This window comes from Tribolium madens, unplaced genomic scaffold (genome assembly GCF_015345945.1).
Source record: "Tribolium madens isolate multiple individuals breed KSU strain unplaced genomic scaffold, Tmad_KSU_1.1 Scaffold_1;HRSCAF=32;Tcas5.2_LG8, whole genome shotgun sequence".
NCBI classification, from domain to species: Eukaryota; Metazoa; Arthropoda; class Insecta; order Coleoptera; family Tenebrionidae; genus Tribolium; species Tribolium madens.
The window spans coordinates 8,650,386-8,673,378 of NW_025400984.1; the positions used below are offsets into that span (position 1 = coordinate 8,650,386).

Sequence of the window (22,993 nt, forward strand, 5' to 3'; positions counted from 1 at the left end):
GCGAGACAAAAGTTTCCGATCTCTCCAGACGTCGTGGTACCAAAAATAATCCACTTTAGCTCACCTTTATTGTCTACCATTCTCTGTACATTCGTCATAAAATACATTTATTATTCTACAATAGAGGGAAATAAGCACAAAGTTTGCCATCAGACTTCCAACTCCAGTCTTAAAGAGTGCAAATGAATTAAAAATTATCGTGGTCAATGTATGAGATGTTCATTCGTTTGAGAAGATTCTCAGCTGCGTTTTTAATTTTCTCGTCTTGGGCTCCGATTAGAAGAACAGCGCCTTGTTTCAAGACGGTGGCCAAAGGCGAGAGCTTTTCCGATGATAAGCTACTCAAAAGCTCGAGGCATGCCTCCATGGTCTCAATCCGGGTCGTTTTGTATGCCTCAGAATCCTAAAAACGATGAAAGTAGTGAACAAGGCAAAATAAATACATATTCCAAAATATTAACTCAAAAAATTGAAGTTCACATCCGGATTGGAACAACTTTTTTGATATCTTTTTACACAGTTTCGTAGTTAAAAAGTAAAAATTGTCAAAATTGTTGAATTTTAAATGCGTTTTTCTTGGAAAGATTTTAAAATTTTGATTTTTTGGTTATACGCTCTTGTAAGTATATTCCTATTACAATTTTTTGTTAAATATTTCAAAAACTATTAATGGTAGAGCATTTTAACTTGTTGCATCGTGTTCAGCGCGACTTAAGGAAAATTGACTATTTACGATTTTACTATATTACGGGTCACCTTAAAACTCAAAAAAATCGTAATTTTTTAAACTTGACCCAATAACGTTTTATGCACTTTTTTGAGTTTTTAAGACGTCTACAAATAAAAAAAAACGTTATATGGATCAATTTAAAAGTTGTTTTTTTTACTTTTGTCGATTTTTGGCCCCCGGAGGGGTCTATTCTCTATTGTCAATAACTCCGGACTTGTTAATCATAACCTCTTATGTTTAGTACCGTTGGAAAGAAAATTTAATTTTCTATCATACACAAAAAAGTTCAGTGTTTTACGATAAATAGTTATCCAGAAACTTTCTGATAAATTTAAAAATATAGAAAATATAAATTCCACTGTAACTTCAAAACTATTACTAATTTTGCAATTTTCTTGACGCCAATCGAAACCCCGGAACATTTTACATAGGTTTACGTCAAAATATTATATCATTGAGATACAATTTTGCCACAATTTACAAAATAAAAAAAAATTGTTAACCCCCTTAAAAACTAATATTTTTGAACATGTCTCAGATTTTATTTAAATCTATCTTATCTGATAGATTTTGACGCGCTGATTACGAATTTGCTAAGCATTTTGCGCTATCGCCTCTAGTTTCGCCGTAATCGGCGTTCAAAAATTCAATTTTTTTGCGAGATATTGACTTGGATTTGGCGTCAGTCGATAGATTTTTTTACGCTGATTACGATGGTGTTAATTTTTTTGCTCAAAGTCTAATAGTTTGGCCATAATCGTCGTTCAAAAAGTAAAAATTGTCAAAATTCTGAAACTTTAAATGTGTTTTTTTACGAAACTAAGACTTAGAGTAAAAACCTGACCCAATAACGTTTTGTGCACTTTTTTGAGTTTTTAAGACCTCTAGAAATGTAAGAAAAACGTTATATAGATCAATTTTAAAGTTGAATTTTTTTTTTACTTTTGTCGATTTTTGGCCCCTGGAGCGGTCTATTCTCTATTGTCAATAACTCCGGACTTGTTGATGATAACCTCTTATGTTTAGTACCGTTGGAAAGAAAATTTAATTTTCTATCATACACAAAAAAGTTCAGTGTTTTACGATAAATATTTTAATTTTAATATTAATAATATTTTAATTTTAAAGTTGAAAATTTTTTTGATTTTTGTCGAGATTTTCGTCGAATTTTGACATCCGGAGCGGTCTATTGCCCATAACTCCGGACTTATTGGGAATAACGTCTTATGTTTGGTACCGTTAGAAAGAAAATTTAATTTTCTATCATATACAGAAAATATCAGTGTTCTAGGATAAATAGTTATCGAGAAAACTTCTGATAAATTTAAAAATTTCAAAAATATAAGTTTGACTATAACTGCAAAACTATTGTAAATTTTGTGGTTTTCTCGACGTTAATTGACCTCCTGGTCCCCGGAACATTTTACATAAGTGAGGATAAAAATATTGATCATTTTAGATATAGTGTAGCCGTAATTTACAAAATAAAAACAAGTAATTTTTTAAAAGCTTTTTTGAACATGACCTAAAATTTTTTCCGAGATATCAACTTGAATTTGATACCGTTCGATCGATTTTTGCGATAGCTCCAATAGTTTCGTCGTTTAAAAAGTAAAAATAGTCAAAATTGTTGAATGTTAAATGCGTTTTTCTTTGAAAGTTTCCAAAGCTTCGATTTTCGGTTATAATCCAATACGCTCTTGTTGGTATATTCCTACAATTTTTTTTGAAATATTTTAAAAACTCTTAACACTTATTAAAATTAACAATTAATATCACCGTTAAAATCGCAATGACTCTACAAATGTCTAAAAAATTATTAATTTTTTTTTTATTATTACTAAAACCAAAAAAATTGAGGTTCAAATCGGGCCAATTTTTTTTCAACACATTTTGCTATTATTTTCACCCACCTTGAAAATACTTATAGCCCTCTGCTGTTGAATTTCCGGCGGTATCGGCTGCGGTGGCGGCACACTCGCCACCATAAACGGATTCATCCTGGGACTCGGTGTCTTCTTCTCAAAACTTTCACAACTCGTAATATTATCACTGGAAATGGTCGATTTTCGCATTTGAAGCAACGTATTAGTGTCATATTTAATCGAATTTAGCTCAACTTTATACTTGTCATGAATCTGTTTCGTATATTTAGCCGCCATATCATTCGTTTCGTCATCAGTCGACGAAACTTCCTTCGTCTTTTTCAAAAGTGTCTCATCAAGACTACAACTCTGACGCAACTTCGGTTTTTCCCCCTCATCAACATCGGTTTTAACATTTGGCAACACTTCCTTCTCCAAATACCCCTCCGAGTCGGTACTTGAACTCAAAGTGTCCTCTTCTTGCTTAAAATCTGACAATTTGAATGGTCGAGGTTTCTCAATTAGGTCAAGATTTTCGTCTTCACTGTCTTGCACAACCGTTTCGGGGATATTTATAGTTAAGTGAATATAGGACTCGCATAGAAACTCCCACTTGTTCTGCAATCTTCTCAAAAACTGTTCAACGTAGTCCAAATCATTAGTACACTTGACTTTCCCATCCTTCCCAAGCAACTCCTTCAAATCCTTGGGTTTAATCGAGTACTTCTCAATCCCATCGAGACACAACTCGATCAAAACAATTATTTGGACCACTTCGGACGTGTTCGCTTGCGTGTACAAATTCGCAGCTTTGCTCAAATTACCCACTTTTTGAGTCAGAAACTTCAAACCAGGCCTCACATCAAACTGCTTAGCTCGGGCATTGCTCACATCCAAACACTTCAAAAGTATATCGACATGTTTGGCATTAACATGGGTCAAAATCCCACGCAAACTACACGAATTGATTTGCAAAATGTTCAAAATCGGGGTAATATGGTTCAAATTTTGCAAAAGTGCACTGGAAATCGTCTGAATGAGCATTTGGTGGGCTAAAATCCCCACAACGAGATTCCTAAATGGTACCCTCACAATGTACAAATCCGGGTTCAAAATGGACGACATGTCAAGCGGGTACAGGAGAAAAACATAACTGCGATCGTCAATTGTCATACTAGCGTCACACTCGCACACTTTGTCACATTTAGGACAGTTGCGTTGACATTGCATGAGAAAAACTTGTTGGGCAAGCTCGTACAACCTCTCGTTTTCGGAAATGGTACTATCCTTGCGGGCTGCAACCTTAACTGTGGCCAAATCACCGTAGAAACTATCGGAATTTTCCTTAAAAGCTAGGGTTAGTTGGTGGAGAGGGTTGAGGGAGATGGTACAAGCCCTGTGGAGGGCTACAACCAAAATTTCCCATTGCCCCCCAGTTAGGATTTTGCCAGCGCTGAGAATCACATGTCGGATACAGGAAGTACCCAAACGGGCTATGTTCTCACTCGGTTGGGTTACACACTCAATGAGGATCAAAAGGAGTTGTTTGAGGGCTAAAGTCGCAGCTGGGTTTTCCACAAAATTCCCAAAACCTTGCAAATGGTGCAAATAATCAACCACAAGCTCACTAGCCAAGCCGCAACAGTGTTTAAAATTCTGCCAGATTTCGCCCGGTTTCTGGATTTTGCTATTTTGACGCATCCAGTTTTGAACCATTGGGAGTACCAAATGGTTTATGGAGTACAACCCGAAATTGACACCTGGGTTGTCGATCAAGTCCCTCAAAAGTTTGAAGAGGGTTTCAACCACGAATGGTTGGTTTTTATGAGCCGACATGATGGAAGCCGAAGAAAGACCCTCAAGGAGGATGTACCATATTTTCAAAACGTTACTTTGACGGTCCATTTTGGTCAAAGTAATGCCACTCGATTCGCACAATTCCAAGTCGTGTCGAGTACTCAAAATTGAGTAACTTATCGGATCGTAGAGGTCTTGGTTGAAATTGACAACTTCAATGTTTTGGATGATTGGATCAACTACTTGAGGATCGGTGTCAATACTCATGCGATGGGTCATGTTGAAATTGGGGCATTTGGGCATGTTGTACATCATTGACAAGATGGCGGCGCAATTTTGGAGGAGTTTGAGGCTCTCGATGCATAAATCGACAGGTCCGAGGACTAGTTTTGAGGGAAAATCGTCTTTTGTCTCCAAAAAGGACCCTTTCTTCTCTTGTGGCTTCACTTGAGGCTCGATTTCCTCAAAATTGGTGTTTTTGATGTGCGACAAAAGACACAAAATATAATCGAGAGCCGCGTTGGCAAACACCAACGTGTTATCTGTAGATAGAAAAATCCGGAAAACATCCAAAATGGCCGCTGCGTTGTTCTTCGCATTTGCCACCCTCAAAGTGCCGAATAGTGGCCGCCAACCCGAGCAGATTTCAGTCCTATTGGCTTCAACAAACTCGCAAAGACATGACACGATCTGGTCTTGAACGTCCAAATCACACAGCTCCAAACATAGCAAATTTTCGAAGGGTTTGATTAGGGCTTCGTTGAAATGGAAGTGTGGTAGTTCGGCTTGCTCGTTCAACAGAGCGGTAACTGCGTCGTGGATGCATTGGACTGCTTTTTTCGAGATTGTGCGGTCTTTGTGACATGCCGCTTGCATGAAATGGGGGCCTACAATCGACCAGACTTTCATGGTGTGGATGAGGGGGCGCCCAGAGCGGATACATTTGAGGGTTACTTCGCCAATTCGGTGGAGGAGTAGAGTGGCGGGGGGTTTTTGATGGGACTCCAGCTCTTTTTTCCACCATTTTTTCTGCTGACGAGGGGCGTCCTCGTAACGGGTGAAGAGCTGTAAAGAAAAAAAAACATTTCTCAAAAATAGGCTTTTATTTTTTAAAAATAAAAAAATTAAAATAAGTAAAAATTTTTCTTTTTTTTAAGAGAAAAAAATTTTGCTTCCGTATTGCCATTGAAAATGTTCTTCTCTTAAAAAATAATAATTTCTACATTTTTTTTAATAAAAGCTTATTTTAAAAAAATACAGGGTGTTTTAAATAAAAAATTTGAAAAATAATAGTAAAAGCAAAAGCTAGTTTCCGAAGCGATAACTCAAAACATTGAAGTTCAAATCCGTATTAAGTTAATTTTTTTTTTATACTTTTTACTAAATTTCTTGTATATTATATTTTTTATATGATTAAATAACTATAAAAATAATTTTTCCTTAACTAATTATTAAAAATGAGGTTCAAACTCAATCTACACAAAATGACAACTCAAAAAGTCGAGTTTCAAACCTGGATCACGTTAACTGTTTTATTTTTTAATTTTTATAAACATAAATAATTAAAAAAATAATACTAATTACAAAAAAGTGTTTTTTTTCAGGTCTTTAACAAATTTTGTTGTATACAGGGTAGTAAAAAAAGATTGTAAAATATTTCAGGAGGTAATAGTATGAACCAAAACAAACAAGAAAGTTTTAGTAAACATGCAATGTGACGGTTTTGGAGATATCAAAAATTATTCGTTTTTTGAAAGCTGAAACATTTATTTGCAATCTGCTGGAACAAAAAAAAAGAAGCTACTAGTAAGAATTCTAAAAAATTTCACATTCCAAAATTGTTTATTTTGGTTTATACTTAAATATTTTACAATCTTTTTCTAACGCCCTGTATTTTTTTATACAGGCTGTTCCGTTTTTATTATTAAAAATTTAAACAGATGATAAAATATTCAATTTTAAGACAAAAGTTTCCTTTAAACATGTTTAAAAAATACTATGTAAGGGGTGCATCATTTAATGAGTTTTTTCAATATTTCCGAAACCATTTGATATAAAATTACAAAATTTGGTACAATTGATAAACTTGATACACCTAAACGAATTTAAAGATAAAATGTAAATTTTTTAATCAGGGGCGTCCTAAACTATGAGGGGGGCTAGGGTATAAGAGCTATCCTAACTGTTTAGGCTGTAGTTTTTTGTCAGTTTCAACAACAAAAATCTAAATTTTATAATCTTTCACAAAAAACAGAGGTCTCAACTTACCGTTTTTATGTAAAATCAGTTTAAAATGTATGTCACAGAACATAAAAATTAAATTTTACCCAATGTCCACTGATTAAAAATTTCAACATTTGATCTTTGAATTTATTTAGGTGTATAGGGGATATCAGATGTATTGAAATTTGTAATTTTATCTATTCTACAACATTAAAAAAGCACTCTTTTCAGGAGGCGTAGCTCCTTTACATAGTATTTTTCGATATATGTTTATAAGAAACTTCTGTCTTAAAATTGAATATTTTATCATTTGTTTAAATTTGTAACAATAAAAATGAAACACCCTGTATATTTTTATTTTCCACATTTTAGTCTTTCTTTATATATTGTTTTATGAAATACTTTCAAACACAAAGAAATTTGTACATTATTGAATAGTATTGAATCTCTCAAATAGCGATGTTGAAATTTCAATCCTTAAGATCCTCATTCCTGTGGGAGATAGGAGGATTGGTTTTGTCCTTAGAAACCCCAGCAACTCGTAGGGTTTTTTCCGCTCTATCAAATAGTGTTGGTACCACCTTCGTACGACAATTAGCGTTCGAGATATTGATAATTGGTTATAACAATTGTTTTGTGCAAAAATTCGGTAGTAGACAAACCTGTGTATGCGACGCTTTGCACAACTCCGTCAAGAAGCTACAAAGCCCCGGCAGAGACAGCCTCAACGCCGCTGAATGAAACAACTCGTCGGCTTTTTGTGACAAAACGCAACAAACTTTCGCGGCATGAACTCCTCGCAAAATGCCCTGACTTTGGGCATTGTGGGCGCCACTCCGTTCCACAATTTCGGCAATCGAGGCATCGGAGGAGTTTGCAGAGGCATACGAGGCATTATGTAGAAAACTGTAAACGTCCACGCTACAACCCAAACCTATTAAAAAAAAACTAGATTATTTTGACTTATACCAAGTCTCTTCGTCGTTACTGATATTGAACGTCATGTTAAGTCTCTCACTGTTGGTGTAAGTGCTTGAGGTCACAGTATTGTTTTGGGTGTTTTGGGCGACCATGAGGAGTTGCGTGGACCCAGTTTTGCTAAAAAGGGCATGTTCGAGGTTGGCTACAGCCACACAAGCGGAGAAGACATGAGGCCAGCAAGTGGAACTGTGCGAACCAAGGGCCAGCCCTTTGGATAATAGGACATCCAAGGATAGGGCATGGGAAGCCGGGAGTTTGGCCCCTTGAGGCTTACAAGAAGAGGCAGAAAGTAACGACAAGATACTGCAACTCCGGGACTGCAACTTCAAAGTGTTACTAAGACTGGCAGCCTAAAAAAAATCGAGTCAAAAAAGGACTTCAAAATCTTGATTTTGAACCTTATGTAAGCCTTCAAGACACGCAGTAATGATATCATCACGTATCCTTTGGCGGTACTTTTGCCGAGCCCTTCGTGCCACCAGTCGACTCAAGGCTGAAGTCCCAGCAAAGGTGTTTTTCTCGCCGAGTGGTGCCCCCAAAACTGAAACCACAGAAGCCCAACAACATGTCAAAACCCTCCGGGAGAGTTTCACTCCGGCTTCCACTTCAGGACTACTCTCTGGACTTCCATGGACTTTTTGCAACTTTTGCCAGTCGGAAAGTAGCTGCGATGGGCACAAACCCCCAACATCTGTCAAAAGATTGACCAAAGCTGGTTGTTGGGGCGATTTGGGGTCATACCCCGCCGTCAACAACAACGACTTAGCCAAGACATTTTGGTACAATTCGCACAACCAAGTCGCTGAAACATAAACCAAAACGCCACTCCCATGGATCTCCTCCACAAACTGGGCCTCTGTGATGGGCACATTGCTACTCCCATCATGGTTCCTCCCTTGAATCAACTTCAAATCAAGCAAAAGCGCCGAATACGTGGCCAAATAAACCCCATCAGCGTTCATAATCGTTGAAATCTCGTAACTTTGAGCCGAATTATGTTGGCAACACTTGGAGGCAAATTCTTGCAAAACTTCATCAACTTGAATCGATGATCTTAGAGACAAAAGGTTCGGTAAAAGTATATTTTGTAGAGTTTTGACGAAATGACGGGCATTGTGACGTTCCACGTCAGTATTGCACTCCTCTAAACCACTCCGGCCCAAATTTAGCGACTTTGGAAGTTTGTGCAACTTCTGGAGTTGCTGATTGGTTAGAAAACTGTCATCGTCCATTATACTGTCTTCTGATTGGCTCCCGTACTCTTCGGGACCTTCCGTCGCGCCGGAACAATCCGATTCGGAGCCGCCTTCGATATCGGGAACATTACCCTCAATCCCACTACTGTCAGAGTCACTTTGACATTTTAAATTTGCCACCACGTCCCTGATAATAACAGTGATAATAGTGATAATAATGATAATAATATTTGTACCGGTAGGGCTTCGGAAGCCTTGCCAATGACTGATAAGTCAAAGGTCCAGTATAGTCAGCTTGTTCCAAGGTCACATATCTCAAATTAGCGATTTCAGCGCCTTCTTGATTGAGTCCCTCGCCTCTGCAAAGGGCCTCAAGTGAGCCTAAAAGGGCCCCCACACACTCCACACTAGCCAAAAGTACATTCGTATCGCTACATTGTGATGACTCCTCGATCGAGTCCATAATTCTAAAAAAAAAAAAGTTGGACTTGTTTTCATTATAAATTGGGGGAATTACAGCCGGATTATAGCCATGTCGTCCCCCGCATGTCTATGAATAGCCCCACTTAGTAGCAAAAGGTCGGCGAGACGTCCTGGTGATCTCAGAAGTTCACGAGCGGCCCTTAAAGGTTCAAGTCTTTTGGTAGGACTCGGGAGGAGGAGCATACGATGGAAAAGGGCTTCAAGGACGGGACGAAGGGCACGCTCCCGTCCTACAAGACGCACAACTTGGATACCAATACTGTAGATGATTTTACTTTGATTGGTGGTGAGAGAGTGGCCAGTGGGGTCACCCGGAGCCCCCAGAAGGGATAAAAGGGCGGGGCAAAAGCGCTGCCAGAGAAAAGTAGTGAAGTGGATGTTGGAATGCACAGTGTGCGGAAGGGTGTTAACAAGAGTCAGGAGACATTCCAGGAGAAAAATTGTTAAATCAGTTGATTTAAGTTGCCTGAAACTGAAAAATAGAGAAGAAACTTCTCATTTGAGTCCTTACGTTTTGGATTCTTCTAGTCTACTACACAAATACTGCATCACCGGAATAGCTTCATTAAAACACGCCACTGCTGATGTTTTTGTATACACCATCTCAGCACTACTACCAGAATTCTTGTGTTTTTGCTGCTGTTGCAAAATCTCTTGACACTCCTCGTCCAAAAAAGTACAAAACGCGGTCAAAGTCTGGCTTGCTGCTGCTTGAGCAGCTGCCCTCACAGGCTGAGTCCCATTCTCGTAGGCCTCCCCACATCTTGTTATGAGAAGCATAACCAAACGCCCATTCAAGGCCCAACTTGCCGAACATGCCAAGTTGAGGACTACCCTCAAAATATGGACTTGGGTATCTTCGCACTGAGCCAACATAGAAGACGTGGAGAGGAGGAGTTGCGCGGGGAGCCAAAGAGAGTCATCTTCGGGTTCAGTGCCCGACTGGAACCGCTCGTCCCGCACAATTTTCTGCAAAAATAATAATATGTTAAAACACGAGCCACAGACGAGTTTAAAATTCCAAACACTTGCTGGAATTGCCTATAATGAGTGTTGTATACTATTTATGTCCCCAACATTGAAGACAAAAAATCCCCTAGACTGTTAACGCACCCAAACGAGACGCAAAATAGGCAATCTAGGTTGGCACTAGGCGACTTGTTGCGTCAGTGTCAGGACTTACATTGAGTCCTGTCAAGGCCAATGAGACCAGTTTGCTTTTTCTGCTTTCTAGGGCTAGTTTAAGGGGGACGAAGCAGGCGGTGCGGAGCTCGTGGCTGGGGCTGCGGAGGAGGTTGTTCTGGTTGCATAATAAGTCTGAAATGGTTTGATTGAAAGTGGTTTGGGGTCGGTTTTATTCGGGGACTCACCGTGGGCTTCTTGTGCGCTCTGTTTCAAATTCGAGAGTTTCGTTCCGGTTGATTCTTTGACGATGTTGAGGAGTAAGTCTTCCATTGTGTGATAATCAAGCAGCTAACATATTGCGGATTGATGACTAGACTGTTGTGACTGAGCATGTCTGGGGAAAATCAATACTTGAGGAGGATCAACAAGTGGATCTAGTAAAATGTTTGGAACGGAAATGTAGTAATGAATGACGCAGTTTCCATATCCTCTGATAAGGAGAGAATTGGGTGAATATTGAAATGTGTCAAAGAGATCTCAATGTGTTTCAAAATCATTGTTTATTTCTTTTTTTTTGTTTCCGAGCATTAATAATTTTGTCAGGTTTTTTGTAAAAGGATTTGTTGAGGACATAATAAAATAAAACTCAAATTAATCAACAGTTAATTTTTTTCATTACAAAAAAGTTTTATTGGTTGCCTATCCCCGGGCGCTCTACACGTGTCTCTCCACCTGTCCGTGCCGTTTGGCGTCGCCACTGTCGCACTTTCATTTCACGTGACAGAACAGTTCTATTTGTGTTTCACCAACTTCAGTCTGGCACAACATACGATCCGAAGGTTGCATTGTAAATTCGCAAGTTTTTCCTCAAACCCTCAAAAATCACACAATCCTCAATCCCTCCGTCGAGTGTGCAGTGCTAGTGAGTGCTTGAACCATGTTTCCCTCACCGGATCTCCTCACACAGCAAGTTGTTATGTGATTTCGGTAGGCAAACACTTCATTGTCCCATGTTTACGCAATTAATTGCAAGGATTTGTTAAATTTTTGCACCTGAACGACAGTTCGCCCACTGTCATTCTGTGGTATGCCAAACGTCACTCTTGACGTCAAAATCACCGCCCCCGCGCCTCTCACTTTGAAAAAAATAATGTAAATCTCTGTAAATATCTCGCGGTCGAGCTTGAAAACATCACGGAGAGGATTTTGGCCAAATTGTGACACTTGGGAGTGGAGAAAGGTGTTTCGAACGGGCGCACTTTCGGGCCTGGGGACCGATGCACTATTTTTAGAGAGTCCTACCTGTTTTTCTGCTTTAACTCAATCAAAAGCCTTGACCCCGAGGGCGATTTCCGGTAATGATGTTACACTCGTACCAATTAACACGATTTTCAGGGTGGTAACACTGATTAGAAAAAATTTGATTACTCAATTGGACTTGACAAATGGTGGGACATGGCCACTTTGATGGGATATTTACAACGAGGTCGATGACTGTAACATGACTCCGGGCGGGCAAAATTCCGATAAATTAATTGTTTTGAAGAGGTTTTAATTTGAGTAATTGGAACGTTGACAGTGATTTTTCGGTAACTGGATCGAAATGATGCATCTGTTTGGAAAAAAATCAAGAGGTGTCAACATACAAGTGATTAGAGGTGTGAATGTCACCCAGACGGTGGCATATTTGAAATTCCGTCCGTTTCTAATAATATTTCGGCTTCTACGGGAAAACCGATCGATCGAATAGGTGGCTTGGCCAGTGTTGGCAATTAGCAAAAACAAAAATAGAATATACCTACATTATTTTGGTGTTTACCGATTAAAAATACTCATTTTACGTAACCGGCAGTGATTGATTCGAGTTAAAAGGAAAAAGTCACCAAGACGCAAATTTTATTTTTGGGGGAAAATCTCACAGACTTTTTTATCAAAATCGGTGCAATATTTTTATCGATAAGTTCAATGACATGGGGAAAAAATTGCGCAATAATATATTGAATGGTTCCTTTTTCTTTATAATGGGATATTTTTGGTTAATCACAAGGTGGCGAGTGCGTGCCAATATCACACCACCTGTTTACACTTGACGATATTGCCAACAATACAACATTAATTTTTTATTGGCCACAAACAAGATTTCTACGAAAATCGGAGAAACTTTGTAAACAACTCGAGCAAAGAAAGAGGAATTTCGTAAAAATAGAGACGACAAACCGAAACTTGGAAAAAATGTTTTAAATATAACATGTTGACTACCAGAGAAATTAAAGGAGGCTTTGGAAACAAAAAAATTATGGCCATTTTTGACGTTTCCGTACAATTTTTCTGTCTTTTTTTATTTCACAATATGTATAATTAAAATTCCATCCCTTACTTTTTACTCGCACAGGTATAGTTCTTTGTAAAAAAGACAAAAAAAAAAAATGCCAAGTGAAATAAAATACCAGGAACATGGAAAAAATGTTAAAAAAATTCTATCTATAACAATCTCGAAGTTATGAGAGTTTAAATTTTGCACTTTAACTTTTTTATTTCTTTGGAAAAAAAATTTCCAAGCTTTTGTTTTTTCTACAGGCTATTAAAAGAGGAAACAAGGAAGCTGTATCCTAAATTGGAACTCTGTTTCATGTTATTTTTAATGTTATTTGTGGCTTTTATTGCCAATTTTTTTGTACCTTTACCAAATAATTCTAAAAAAAACATATACAAGTTCATCATTTTTTAAACATTTTTTTAATGTTCCTGATATCTTACTTGGCATTTTTCTTTTTTTTGTCTTTTTACAAAACACCCTGTATATAAATTGTTCGTGTCAAAATAATTGAAAAAGCCATGCTATATCATTGACATATGGAACTGTATCTCTATTTCACTTTAGATAAAAACTATTGAGGATATGTTATATGTCATGTGTGACATGCGACATTTTCTAAATGTCATTGCTGACACTCTTAATGACGCTTCTATCAACTTAACAACACTTTACTGTTTATAAGAAAAAATGAAGTATACATAAAAAATCAAGCAAAATTGTTCTCAGTCTTTCAACATTAATTTTTTTGCACTAAAATTATTTAAAACTAAAGTAAACCAATAAAATAAACGCAACTGAGTTAAAAATAATGTTGAAAGTAAATTATTTCAAACTATAAACGGATTAAAGTTGAACTTTTACCACAAATCGTACCACAAAGTGGTAAACTCACTTTCTAAACTGTAACTTTGACGTAATTTATCTTAATCAAGGAAGTGGACAAAAGAGGACGAAATCTGGTTTAAATTAAAATCCATTAGTTCCTCTAAAACCACTTGACTTATTTTTATAAAAGTTTACAGGCATCGTGAACCATTGAAAGCCCTTTTTTTCCAGCAATTTCACTCTTACCAGTGGCGTACATACGGGCACGACACTGGATATTTTAATTTTATTTTTTATTAGTGTTATTTTTCGATGTAGAATATGTGGTTGCAATTTTTCGAAATATGGTATAAAATCCCCTGATTGCTTTGCTTTAAAGAGTGAGAAAAATTTTTTTTTAATCAGATTGCTGGTAATTAGAAGTTTTTTCGCAAATTTCTTTAAATATCAAAAAGTACAGGCTGTCCGGAAAGTCGTGCACCTCCGTGACACTGTATTTTGCATTTCGAATTCAAAGTTTTGTGTTCTGCATTTACTTTATTATCATAACAATAAAAATATTTCTTCGAAATTGTAGTTCTTATCTAATTGTTAATATTGTTTTTTTTTTTAATACAAAATGATCCAGAATTAGTCTGTTGACAACAGAATTAAAAGAATTTTCTTTTTCAGCTGTTTGCAACACTGCAATAGGAAATGGTTTAATTGAGAGATATTTAACGTGAAAAATTATAGGTTATGTCATTAGTAGTGAATATCGTTAACCAGAATTCGAATCATAAATCGCAGTTCTAAAATATGTCATCCCAATGAATATATCATGTTAGGTTAGGTTAGTTAGAGTAATCAGAGGTATCATTTAAGAATTAAATTCAGTATTGCCAACAGACTCAGTCTTTGTAGATCACTTTGTATTTTAATCAGGCCACCGCTTGCTTTGTTAAAAATGCGATTTTTTTGTTGATTGGTGTTTTTCTTGCAGCTACATCATAATGGGTGGCCATGTTTGGCAGAAGGAGACGCAGGTCGTCCACCATCCGTGTGATGCAGCTATTCCATGAGCTAAAACAGCAATTTCCCACCGTTCCCGACCACGTGGTAAACGCCTGTATCGCCTCCTACGCCCATTCAAACTCCCCCCACAAAGACACCACCATCCGGGAGTTACTGGAAGCGGCAGCCCAAAACCAAGAGCCGATGGGCCGTTCTCCTCCTCCTCCATCTCAACCTTCACCGCCCCCATCCCACCCTCCAGCAACCGCCGAACGAACAAGCGAAATGAACGCGAGTGCGAGTGACATAAATCAGAATGTTGTCAAATACACTAAAAAGCACGAATCGGTGAGTGTGTGCACGGAATCAAAAAGTAAGTTTTTTGTCAAAAGACCGGACACTTTGGAACTTCAACCATCAGAAAAATGCAAAGACGTTCACAAACTCTTAAATTCGGATAAACCGCCACGGTCACCCAAACGGGGCACTCCTCGACTCAAAAGACTGCAAGATGAAGGCAAGAAAGAGACAGCGTCGACTCCCACCCAAACCACTGACACTCTTCGTGGGGGCGCCAACAGTGTCAATCTCTCCCTCAACATCAACCTCCTCCCGAGCCCCACCACGCGGCGCAAATCCGTCCTCCAGGTCACCCCCCAGCAGCCCTGGCTCCAGGAGCCCCTCAGTCCGAGGAGTTACACCAGTGTTAACCTCACTCTGCGTCCCCCTTCGTCCGAACCACAGCCCCCTATTGACATAACCTCCCAGAACTCGAGTCTGACTTACTCCACGAGCAGTTTTGATTCGCAAAAGGGACTCCAGAGTCGGCTTCAGATCACAGTTGGGCCCGGGGGTGGGAGTGTTTCGTCGACACGGGCGAGGCCCCGGAGTAGTTATCACCCGGAGCAAGCCGTCGAGGAGGTGGTGCCGTACAGGGCCGGCTCCTTGACTAATCTTGCGACGAGCAGCGAACGTAAGTACTCACCTGGCGAAGGATTAATCAAAAATTTTGGCGAGGAGTTGAAGGAAATGCTCAACGCGTTATTAATGTAACAAATCGCAGTAACGGGACTTCACAGGTATCTGCGGTTTACAAATCAGGTGTTTGCAAAGTGGGGGCTATAAATAGCACGCCCACGGGATTTAGAGGGCGTTATTTTGGACGAAACAAGGACGAAATTTCACTAATTATAGATGGGTTGGTTCATTACGCGGAAATAAATGGAAATTGACAAGAAATTTCTCACTCATCGAGAATTATCAATTTTTTATTTAGTTATAACTGGTTTTCGGATTATCAGCACCTGTGTTAACCACGTGATCGTTCTCGGTAATTTGATTTATCAACGTAACCTTGACTTCTCTTATCATTTTTTTTTTCTTTAAACTTGCTCGATATTTTAGCTAAATTATTCAACTTTTGTCACAGACAATCAAATAAATAAAGGTTTTTCGTGTCATTACACGCAAAAAATTCGATTTATTTTGATAAAGTATTTGTTGTGCTATATTTAGCCCAAATGTAATGATAATAATCACCAAGTGATAAATTAATACCTTGAAATTGTTTGTTTCTTGAATAAATAAAATCACAAGAAACATAATTTTTTTGACAGATTGTGAGAACTGAGGCGGCCATGTGTATTTAAATATCAAATTTGTAGTTCATAGAAAGCCATGAGTATGCCACTCGTGGCCAAATCAGAAAAATGGTAAATGATCATATCATATGAATAAAATTACAAGAAACATAATTTTTTGACAGATTGCGTGAATTTAGGCGGCCATGTATAGATAAATGTTAAATTTGTAGTCAATGATTAATAAAGCAGTCAGTGGCGTGTTGTAGATTCTAGTATTGCCATTTATTTTGTCACAAAGAAAACTAATTCGATTATGCTATTTATGCCTAAATTCTAAAAAAAGTTGATAACAAAATTCATTAATAAAAAAACTTCAAAATGTTTTAGTTATATATAAAATTAAAGAAACATTTTTTTACTGATTTTGGGAATTGAGGCGGCCATGTGTAGTTAACTGTCAAATTTGTAGTCAAATAGACCATGGTTTGTGAAGGCAGGGGCCTAGATTCTAGAATTGCCATTAATTTTGTCACAAAAAAAATTATTTGAGTATGACATTTGAGGTCAAGTCGAAAAAAAGTTAATGTAAAAATTTTTGTGAAAATTTTTGTTCGTTGGTTAAATAAAAATGCAATAAACATTTTTGACAGATTGTGAGAGTTGAGGCGGCCATGTAGTTCAATAGAAAGCCATGGTTGCATAGATTCTAGTTTTGTTATTAATTTGGCTACAATAAAACTAATTTGAGTATGCCATTTGTGTACATTAATTTGTTTATGCTATTTATGCCAAAATTCTAGAAAAAGTTGATGACAGAAAAATTATTAAAAAAAACTTGAAAATGTGTTAGTTTGTTGTAGAAATAAAATTGAAATAAACATTTTTTTTACAGATTTTGGGAATTGAGGCGGCCATGTCTAGTTAACTGTCAAATTTGTAGTCATATAGGCCATAGTTTGTGAAGTCAGTGGCGTAGATTCTAGAATTGCCATTAATTTTGTCATAAAAAATTATTTGAGAATGACATTTGAGGTCAAGTCCAAAAAAAGTTGGTGACAGAAAATTTATGAAAAAAATTGTGGAAATTTTTGTTCGTTGATTAAATAAAATTACAAGAAACACATTTTTTTGCCAGATTACGGGAATTGAAGCGGTCATGTGTAGATAAATGTGAAATCTGTTGTCACATAGAAGGTCATGGTTTATCAAGCCAGTGGCGTAGATTGTTACAAAATAACTAATTTAAGTGTGCCCAAATCCCGAAAAAGCTATAACAGAAAATTTATTCAAAAGAGTTCTTGAAAATTTTTTGTTTGTTCTATAAATGAAATTACAAGAAAAATAATTTTTAACACATTGCGGCCATGCAAATTGAGGCCATGTGTATATAAATGTGGCGTAGATTTTAGAATTGTCATTAATTTTGTCACAAAAAAGCTAAGTATGCTGTTTGAGTTCGAATCTCAAAAAAGTTGTTGACAGAAAATTTATTAACAAAAACCTGGAAATGTGATAGTTTGTTATATAAATAAAATTACAAGAAACATTTTTTTGACAGATTGTCGGAATTGAGGCAGCCATGTGTGGATAACTGTTAAATTTGTAGTCAAAGCCAGTGGCGTAGATTCTAGAATTGTCATCAATTTCGTCACAAAAAAAACTAATTTGAGTGACATTGAACCCCAAAAAAGTTGTTGCTAGAAAATTTAAAACAAAAAAATGTCCCTGATTGACGCCAACCGCGATGCGTATTTTTGCACCGACCCGTAAAGTTCGACCTTTTCGTTGATAAAAACACAATCGTCGACATTTTTTCGCTCGAAATAAACAGTTTTCTGTCGTCATTAAATGTATCAATGTCACGTTTAATACGTCGTCGATTTTTTTACCACCTGTTGAATTTTTTTTTGAGAGGAGAAAAAAATTGGCATAGAGTCGACAAGGTCGATAAGGACGTGAATTTAAAAATATATTTTTTTAATTTTTTTCTGTAATTGTAAGTTCATATTTTATAAGAACTTTCAGTTTCCGGAAATTTGTAATTATAGAATTTCTTTTGTCAAAAAGAAAATATTTGGTAATGCGTCATTTGTTTTCATTAATTTGTGTCGCCTTGAAAAGACTAGTAGCTTTCAACACCAAATGTTAAGTAACAGATATGAATCATTGGACGCTAATGTTTTATTCATTGATTTAGGTTCATTGGAATTACTTTCAAATGAGAACCGAAGATATGCACAAATCATGTTAATTAAGTTACCAATTTCATTTTGTTTACACTGTGTAGCCTTAAAAAAATTGTTAAGTTGTTCGACGCAACTTTTTAAGCACCTTGTATAATATTACGTCATGTGTATAATTGGTTGCATAACTTATAAATTTTTGTGGCAAATAAAAATTAACACAAATTACACACGCACTAAATTTTTCACTTAAGTACCCTAACGGCCTTCTAAATAATCTTACCTTGGCTGAAAGTCGTAAACATCCCACAATAATAGAACACGTTGAAATTTTATAAAAAAAAACGAATTTTCATGAGAACACGTTTCTTATCATAGCAAGCAACTTCCGCCGGTTTAAAATTGCAACAATAGTCGCTAAATCGTAAATAAACAACCATTTTTATGACTATGTTTTTTACAGAATTTTCCTCAACTTATCGCATTTATCTTTCTGTCGTCATGGGTGTGTTTCCCTGCAATTTTTCTTGTTGTTATTTTACTTTTTTTAGCCCCCGTGATACTGAAACAACAGGCCCGAATCGACCGTTTGAAAATCGAGCTAAGATCGGAGAAAGCCAAACTGGAGGTGATGCAAAAAGAGGTGACCGATTTGGAAGACCGCAACCGCCCCCTTGCCATCCAACCCACCGATGCGGAAGTGGAAAAACAGCTGCGACGAGAAATCAAGCATTTGCAGTATCAATGCGAACAGCTAGCCCTCGAAGTGGACAAAAGTACGATTTTTTAGTTATTTTTTTAATGTGAAATTAATTTGTTGTTGCAGATAGTGATTTGCAGGAAGACTTCTATCATAACATTTATACGGGTCAGAGGGGCCCTTTGAATCTAGACGGCCGTCGCTACACCCAGCCCACTGCGTTTCAAGACAACGAAGGTCCGAAATGGAATTGTCACTTGTGTACATTCCTTAATCATCCAGACTTGGATAAATGTGAACAGTGCGAAATGGCGAGGATATTACACGGTAAAAGTCCCTCAAATCCGAATATTAATTACCAAAATTCGACTAATTACAATATTGTGCCTTCGTACAGTCTTCCGAACTTTCTCGAGACGAGTAGAGGACCGATGGTGGTCAACCGACCCATCGGTTTTCTCCTCAATAATAACAATGATGTCACAAGGCCCAATTAAGTGGCTGTGATTGTACTTTTTCAACTGTGATAGTTTGAAAAATTGTTATTTTTAGTACCTTATGTATATTTGTTGAAGTAATAAAGTTATTGTATTGTTCTAATTTTTGTGTTTTTTCATTTATAGTTTCTGCAGCTCCAGGTGATAATATTCACATTCATGTAACTCCAAGACTATCTAGACGTAAGATATTGCGTGTTGTGTGATTTTACTAGAGCTTTTAACCTGCATGTGTAGTGTGTGCGAAAAACTAAACGCAAGGTAAGTACGGGTTCGGTTTTGACGCTAACTCCCGAGTTTCAAATTAATTTCTGCGTCATATTTCAGTATTAAACGCATTTTTTGAAGTTGGTAACGGAGTCAATGACCAGAAATTGACATGATTTTGTTTTATATAACCTAACATTTTTTGACATTTATATAATTAAGTAGCAGTTGTTTATGTATCAAGGCACTGAAGTTTTATGTTTCTTTACGAATGACTTTACAGCCGAGCTGTATATTTTTTTTTCCGAAATCGGGCAAAAGACAAAACAAAAAACCTAGCTACTTTTTTTGAGTTTAGGAAACCCAACACGAACTTAAACCACTTTTAAATTATGTATCTATTAATTTATTTATTTTTTAATTATAAAAATTCCTAGATTTGTACAGAATTTTGGAAAAAATCCCTTTCCTTTTTGGATAGTTAAAAATCCCTAGATTTAGAGATAAATTCTCATACATGACAACCATGGTTCACCAGTTCAGTGTTGTCAGATTTCTCGTTCTAATTGCATTTGACAATTAAAATTTTTGGTATTTGACGTATGCGGTACCCAAAATGCTCGAAAATAGCTTGAATTGCATTAGTTTCGGTGAAATATGTTGAACTGCAACAATTTCGTACTTGAAAACGACAGTGATGACCAAAATATTGCATAAAATGTCGCCAAAAAACAGTGTCACAAAATTGCATATTATGCAACTGTTTTCAGTTACATTGTAACACCGAAATAGAAAAAATGATTTATTGAATTGCATAAAAACACGCCAAATATAAATTTCAACTAAAACTTTAAAATTTTAGTTTCAACCGTCAATCATATTGACAATAAGGGGTGGCTTACATTGATGTTTTTTGAAATGGTATAAATCTGATGTTAAAAATTCCGTGTCCTCAATTGTACCATCTCGACCATAAATCGCAAAATATTCCGCCACCATACGAAACCACCAAACAGGAAAAATATTTGTAAAATTAAATGCAATACTTATAAACTTTTCATATTAGTGTGCATCGAAGTAGTCGTTGAAAGGGATCATTTTAAGGTAGCAACCATGCGAAAATTCAAACAATCCCATCCTCAATCTTCCCAAAAAATTATTTTCTTAAATAAATATGTGTTTTGAGGCAGCAAAAAATAATTAAAATTAACAACGTAATTAACATAGGGTAGCATACATAATGATTTTTGTCATTATTGATGTGATTAAATTTGTTCTGAATGACATTAATGACACTTTTTGTGTGAATCAGCCTTTAAATTAAAGATGCATTTAAACTTCTACAACCCACTTGGTGCACATTAATATAAAACAGAATATACATTTTAGCAACTGCTGGATTGTGTGTATCTTATGACAACGACTTGACAACACTGTTATTAATGTTTGCAACCAACAATACACAAATAGTGTTATACAGTGTTATAATGCTTAATGAACCATTAATGTTAGTGATAGAAAAATCTATTGGCAACGCTGAATTATTGGTTTCTAATTTATTATGTCAAAAAATGTTTCAGGTGACGGCTAAATCAGCACTCGCCCGTCGCAAATGAATGATAATTGGCTATAAAAGTTTAATGCTTGAATTTGAAAGTCAAAGTTGCCAAACTAAAATTTTAAATTTGACTTGAGGCAAAAATCACAATTATTTACAGTCACCCGGTATTTTTGTGCTGATTTTAGACTCTTCACTGACGATTTTATTCAACTTCCAAATTGATTATTTTTGAAAAGAAAGAAAATCATTATACAATTGTGTTCAGGTCATTAGTGGCATTTCCAACATAAGAAAATGTAATTTTTAGGATGCCAATGTTATTCTTGAGCTTTATAAACGTGAAAACATTTTTCCGTCAGGTTGTTGTAACTTTTAAAAGTCACTAAACTGTTTTTTTTTGCAGGTGTCGTACACTCTTGGGTTTTATAATAGGAACAGGTAATTAAGAGAATGACGAACTGCTATTTTTTTATTTTCTTTACAAATTTGTTAAACCAAACAAATAATTGCTCACTTAAGATGTGTAAATGATTAGGCGACATTTTGTTAAGTTTGTGAATGTACATATTTTATTGTAAATTAAGACAAAAAAATGCTTATTTTGATAAAATTGAAATTTATTAAACCGCAGTCCCTCTCTCCAGGTTCTGTTTAATTTCAGCCGTGTGTTCCCCGTAAAACCGGTCCAACTTTTTATTAAACTTGGCATTTCTCTCATTAATGTAATCAATATCAGCGTCGTCATTATGTGTCCTTCTCCTCGAATATTTGTTCCTTTTCGCAATTTGATTTTCGAGATTTTTCACCATGTTGTCGATAGCCTCAGGCCGGTCCTGGTGCAACCCGTGTATGATCACATGCGGGCCCCCATAGAACGCCTCCCCATACCTCTCCTTCTCCTCCTCGTACTTCTCCATGTCCTTGGGCCCCATACTCCTCACCAGTCGATTATACTGCCGGAAGGTCGCCGCCTCAAAATCCGAAAATCCCTGATCAGGATTCTTCTTTTTCTTCTTCCTCTCAATCTTCTCAGCGTCAACTGCTGAAATATCGAGGAGTTTCTGCCTGTCGTAGTCTTCCCCAGTCTTCGCGGACTCCTCCCGAGCCTTCTGATCATTCAAAATCCATTCTGCACGCTTTTTACGAGACTCCCAATTGGCCGGGAGCTTGTTTCGGGCGTCCTCAGCGACAACTTCCTGGTGGTTGTGGGTTCGGGCTTCGTTACGCAAAGTGTGCAAGTTGCGGAGGCGTTTCATGCGTTCGCGTTGGCGGTCGGCGAAACTCACGGACTTGTCTTCGGGGGGCGACTCACTGGTGCTCATCTTAAGCTAAAACAGGAATTTTTGTACGAAAACAAATTGGGGCGTTTTTAGGTTAGCTGTCAACTGGTGTGACAGTGACAGCTAGCAGAAATGGCCGAGTGTTCGTTTACACGAAGTGTATTGCTGGTTGCCCATAAACAGAAGGAAATTACGAAAATGCGTTCAGTGGAGATTGTCACTTCGACTATATTTATTATTAATTTTCTTATTGTAAAATTGTATTCCGAAGTAATTTGATGTCAAAATGCAAGATTCCGTTACTCACTAAACAAATTCAATTTAAGAAATGAAATGTTTTTAAATTAGGAGTAATTTTAGCTGATAAATTGTTGAATCGTTATAAGTATTACTCTTGAAATGATTTATCAAATCTAGTGTAAAAACTAATTTCAGATAACTTAATAA

At 36.8% G+C, this 22,993-nt stretch overlaps 3 protein-coding genes across 5 annotated transcripts; 1 reads left to right on the plus strand and 2 right to left on the minus strand.

Annotated features, from left to right (window-relative positions):
* Nucleotides 1-49: 49 nt before the first annotated feature.
* LOC123004404 (brefeldin A-inhibited guanine nucleotide-exchange protein 3) lies at nucleotides 50-12,078 on the minus strand. The gene is made up of 10 exons (XM_044397657.1): nucleotides 10,646-12,078; nucleotides 10,459-10,592; nucleotides 9,787-10,244; nucleotides 9,310-9,741; nucleotides 9,029-9,259; nucleotides 7,995-8,979; nucleotides 7,585-7,946; nucleotides 7,278-7,536; nucleotides 2,644-5,457; nucleotides 50-403 (listed from the first exon to the last, which is right to left on the minus strand). The coding sequence occupies exons 1-10, from the start codon at nucleotides 10,728-10,730 to the stop codon at nucleotides 188-190; spliced, it is 5,976 nt and encodes a 1,991-aa protein (XP_044253592.1). The 5' UTR covers nucleotides 10,731-12,078; the 3' UTR covers nucleotides 50-187.
* Nucleotides 11,156-21,876, plus strand: LOC123004405 (TGF-beta-activated kinase 1 and MAP3K7-binding protein 2). 3 transcript variants are annotated; one of them, XR_006412694.1, is made up of 6 exons: nucleotides 11,156-11,387; nucleotides 14,525-15,508; nucleotides 18,853-19,077; nucleotides 19,128-19,328; nucleotides 19,625-19,759; nucleotides 21,670-21,876. XR_006412694.1 is itself a non-coding variant. In XM_044397659.1 (6 exons), exons 2-6 carry the CDS (start codon nucleotides 14,545-14,547, stop codon nucleotides 21,693-21,695), a joined length of 1,473 nt encoding a protein of 490 aa, XP_044253594.1. In that variant the 5' UTR covers nucleotides 11,158-11,387; nucleotides 14,525-14,544; the 3' UTR covers nucleotides 21,696-21,876. The 3 variants fall into 3 exon arrangements, 2 of the variants coding, with proteins under 2 accessions (XP_044253593.1, XP_044253594.1); XM_044397659.1 differs by having other exon boundaries at nucleotides 11,158-11,387; nucleotides 19,625-19,681; XM_044397658.1 differs by lacking the exons at nucleotides 19,625-19,759; nucleotides 21,670-21,876 and having other exon boundaries at nucleotides 11,157-11,387; nucleotides 19,128-19,601.
* LOC123004406 (pre-mRNA-splicing factor Syf2) lies at nucleotides 21,722-22,697 on the minus strand. Its single transcript, XM_044397660.1, has one exon. The coding sequence runs from the start codon at nucleotides 22,586-22,588 to the stop codon at nucleotides 21,887-21,889; it is 702 nt and encodes a 233-aa protein (XP_044253595.1). The 5' UTR covers nucleotides 22,589-22,697; the 3' UTR covers nucleotides 21,722-21,886.
* Nucleotides 22,698-22,993: the final 296 nt, after the last annotated feature.

Bases quoted from the DNA above. Each gene is read 5' to 3' on its own strand.
- LOC123004406 (XM_044397660.1), bottom strand. From the start codon at position 22,588: ATGAGCACCAGTGAGTCGCCCCCCGAAGACAAGTCCGTGAGTTTCGCC.
- LOC123004404 (XM_044397657.1), bottom strand. From the start codon at position 10,730: ATGGAAGACTTACTCCTCAACATCGTCAAAGAATCAACCGGAACGAAA. The intron at 5,458-7,277 runs GTTTGTCTACTA...TTTTCTTTACAG, and splicing joins GCAAAGCGTCGCATACACAG to CTCTTCACCCGTTACGAGGA. The intron at 404-2,643 runs GTGGGTGAAAAT...CATCGTTTTTAG, and splicing joins GGGCTATAAGTATTTTCAAG to GATTCTGAGGCATACAAAAC.
- LOC123004405 (XM_044397658.1), top strand. From the start codon at position 14,545: ATGTTTGGCAGAAGGAGACGCAGGTCGTCCACCATCCGTGTGATGCAG. The intron at 15,509-18,852 runs GTAAGTACTCAC...TACTTTTTTTAG, and splicing joins TCTTGCGACGAGCAGCGAAC to CCCCCGTGATACTGAAACAA. The intron at 19,078-19,127 runs GTACGATTTTTT...TTGTTGTTGCAG, and splicing joins AGCCCTCGAAGTGGACAAAA to ATAGTGATTTGCAGGAAGAC.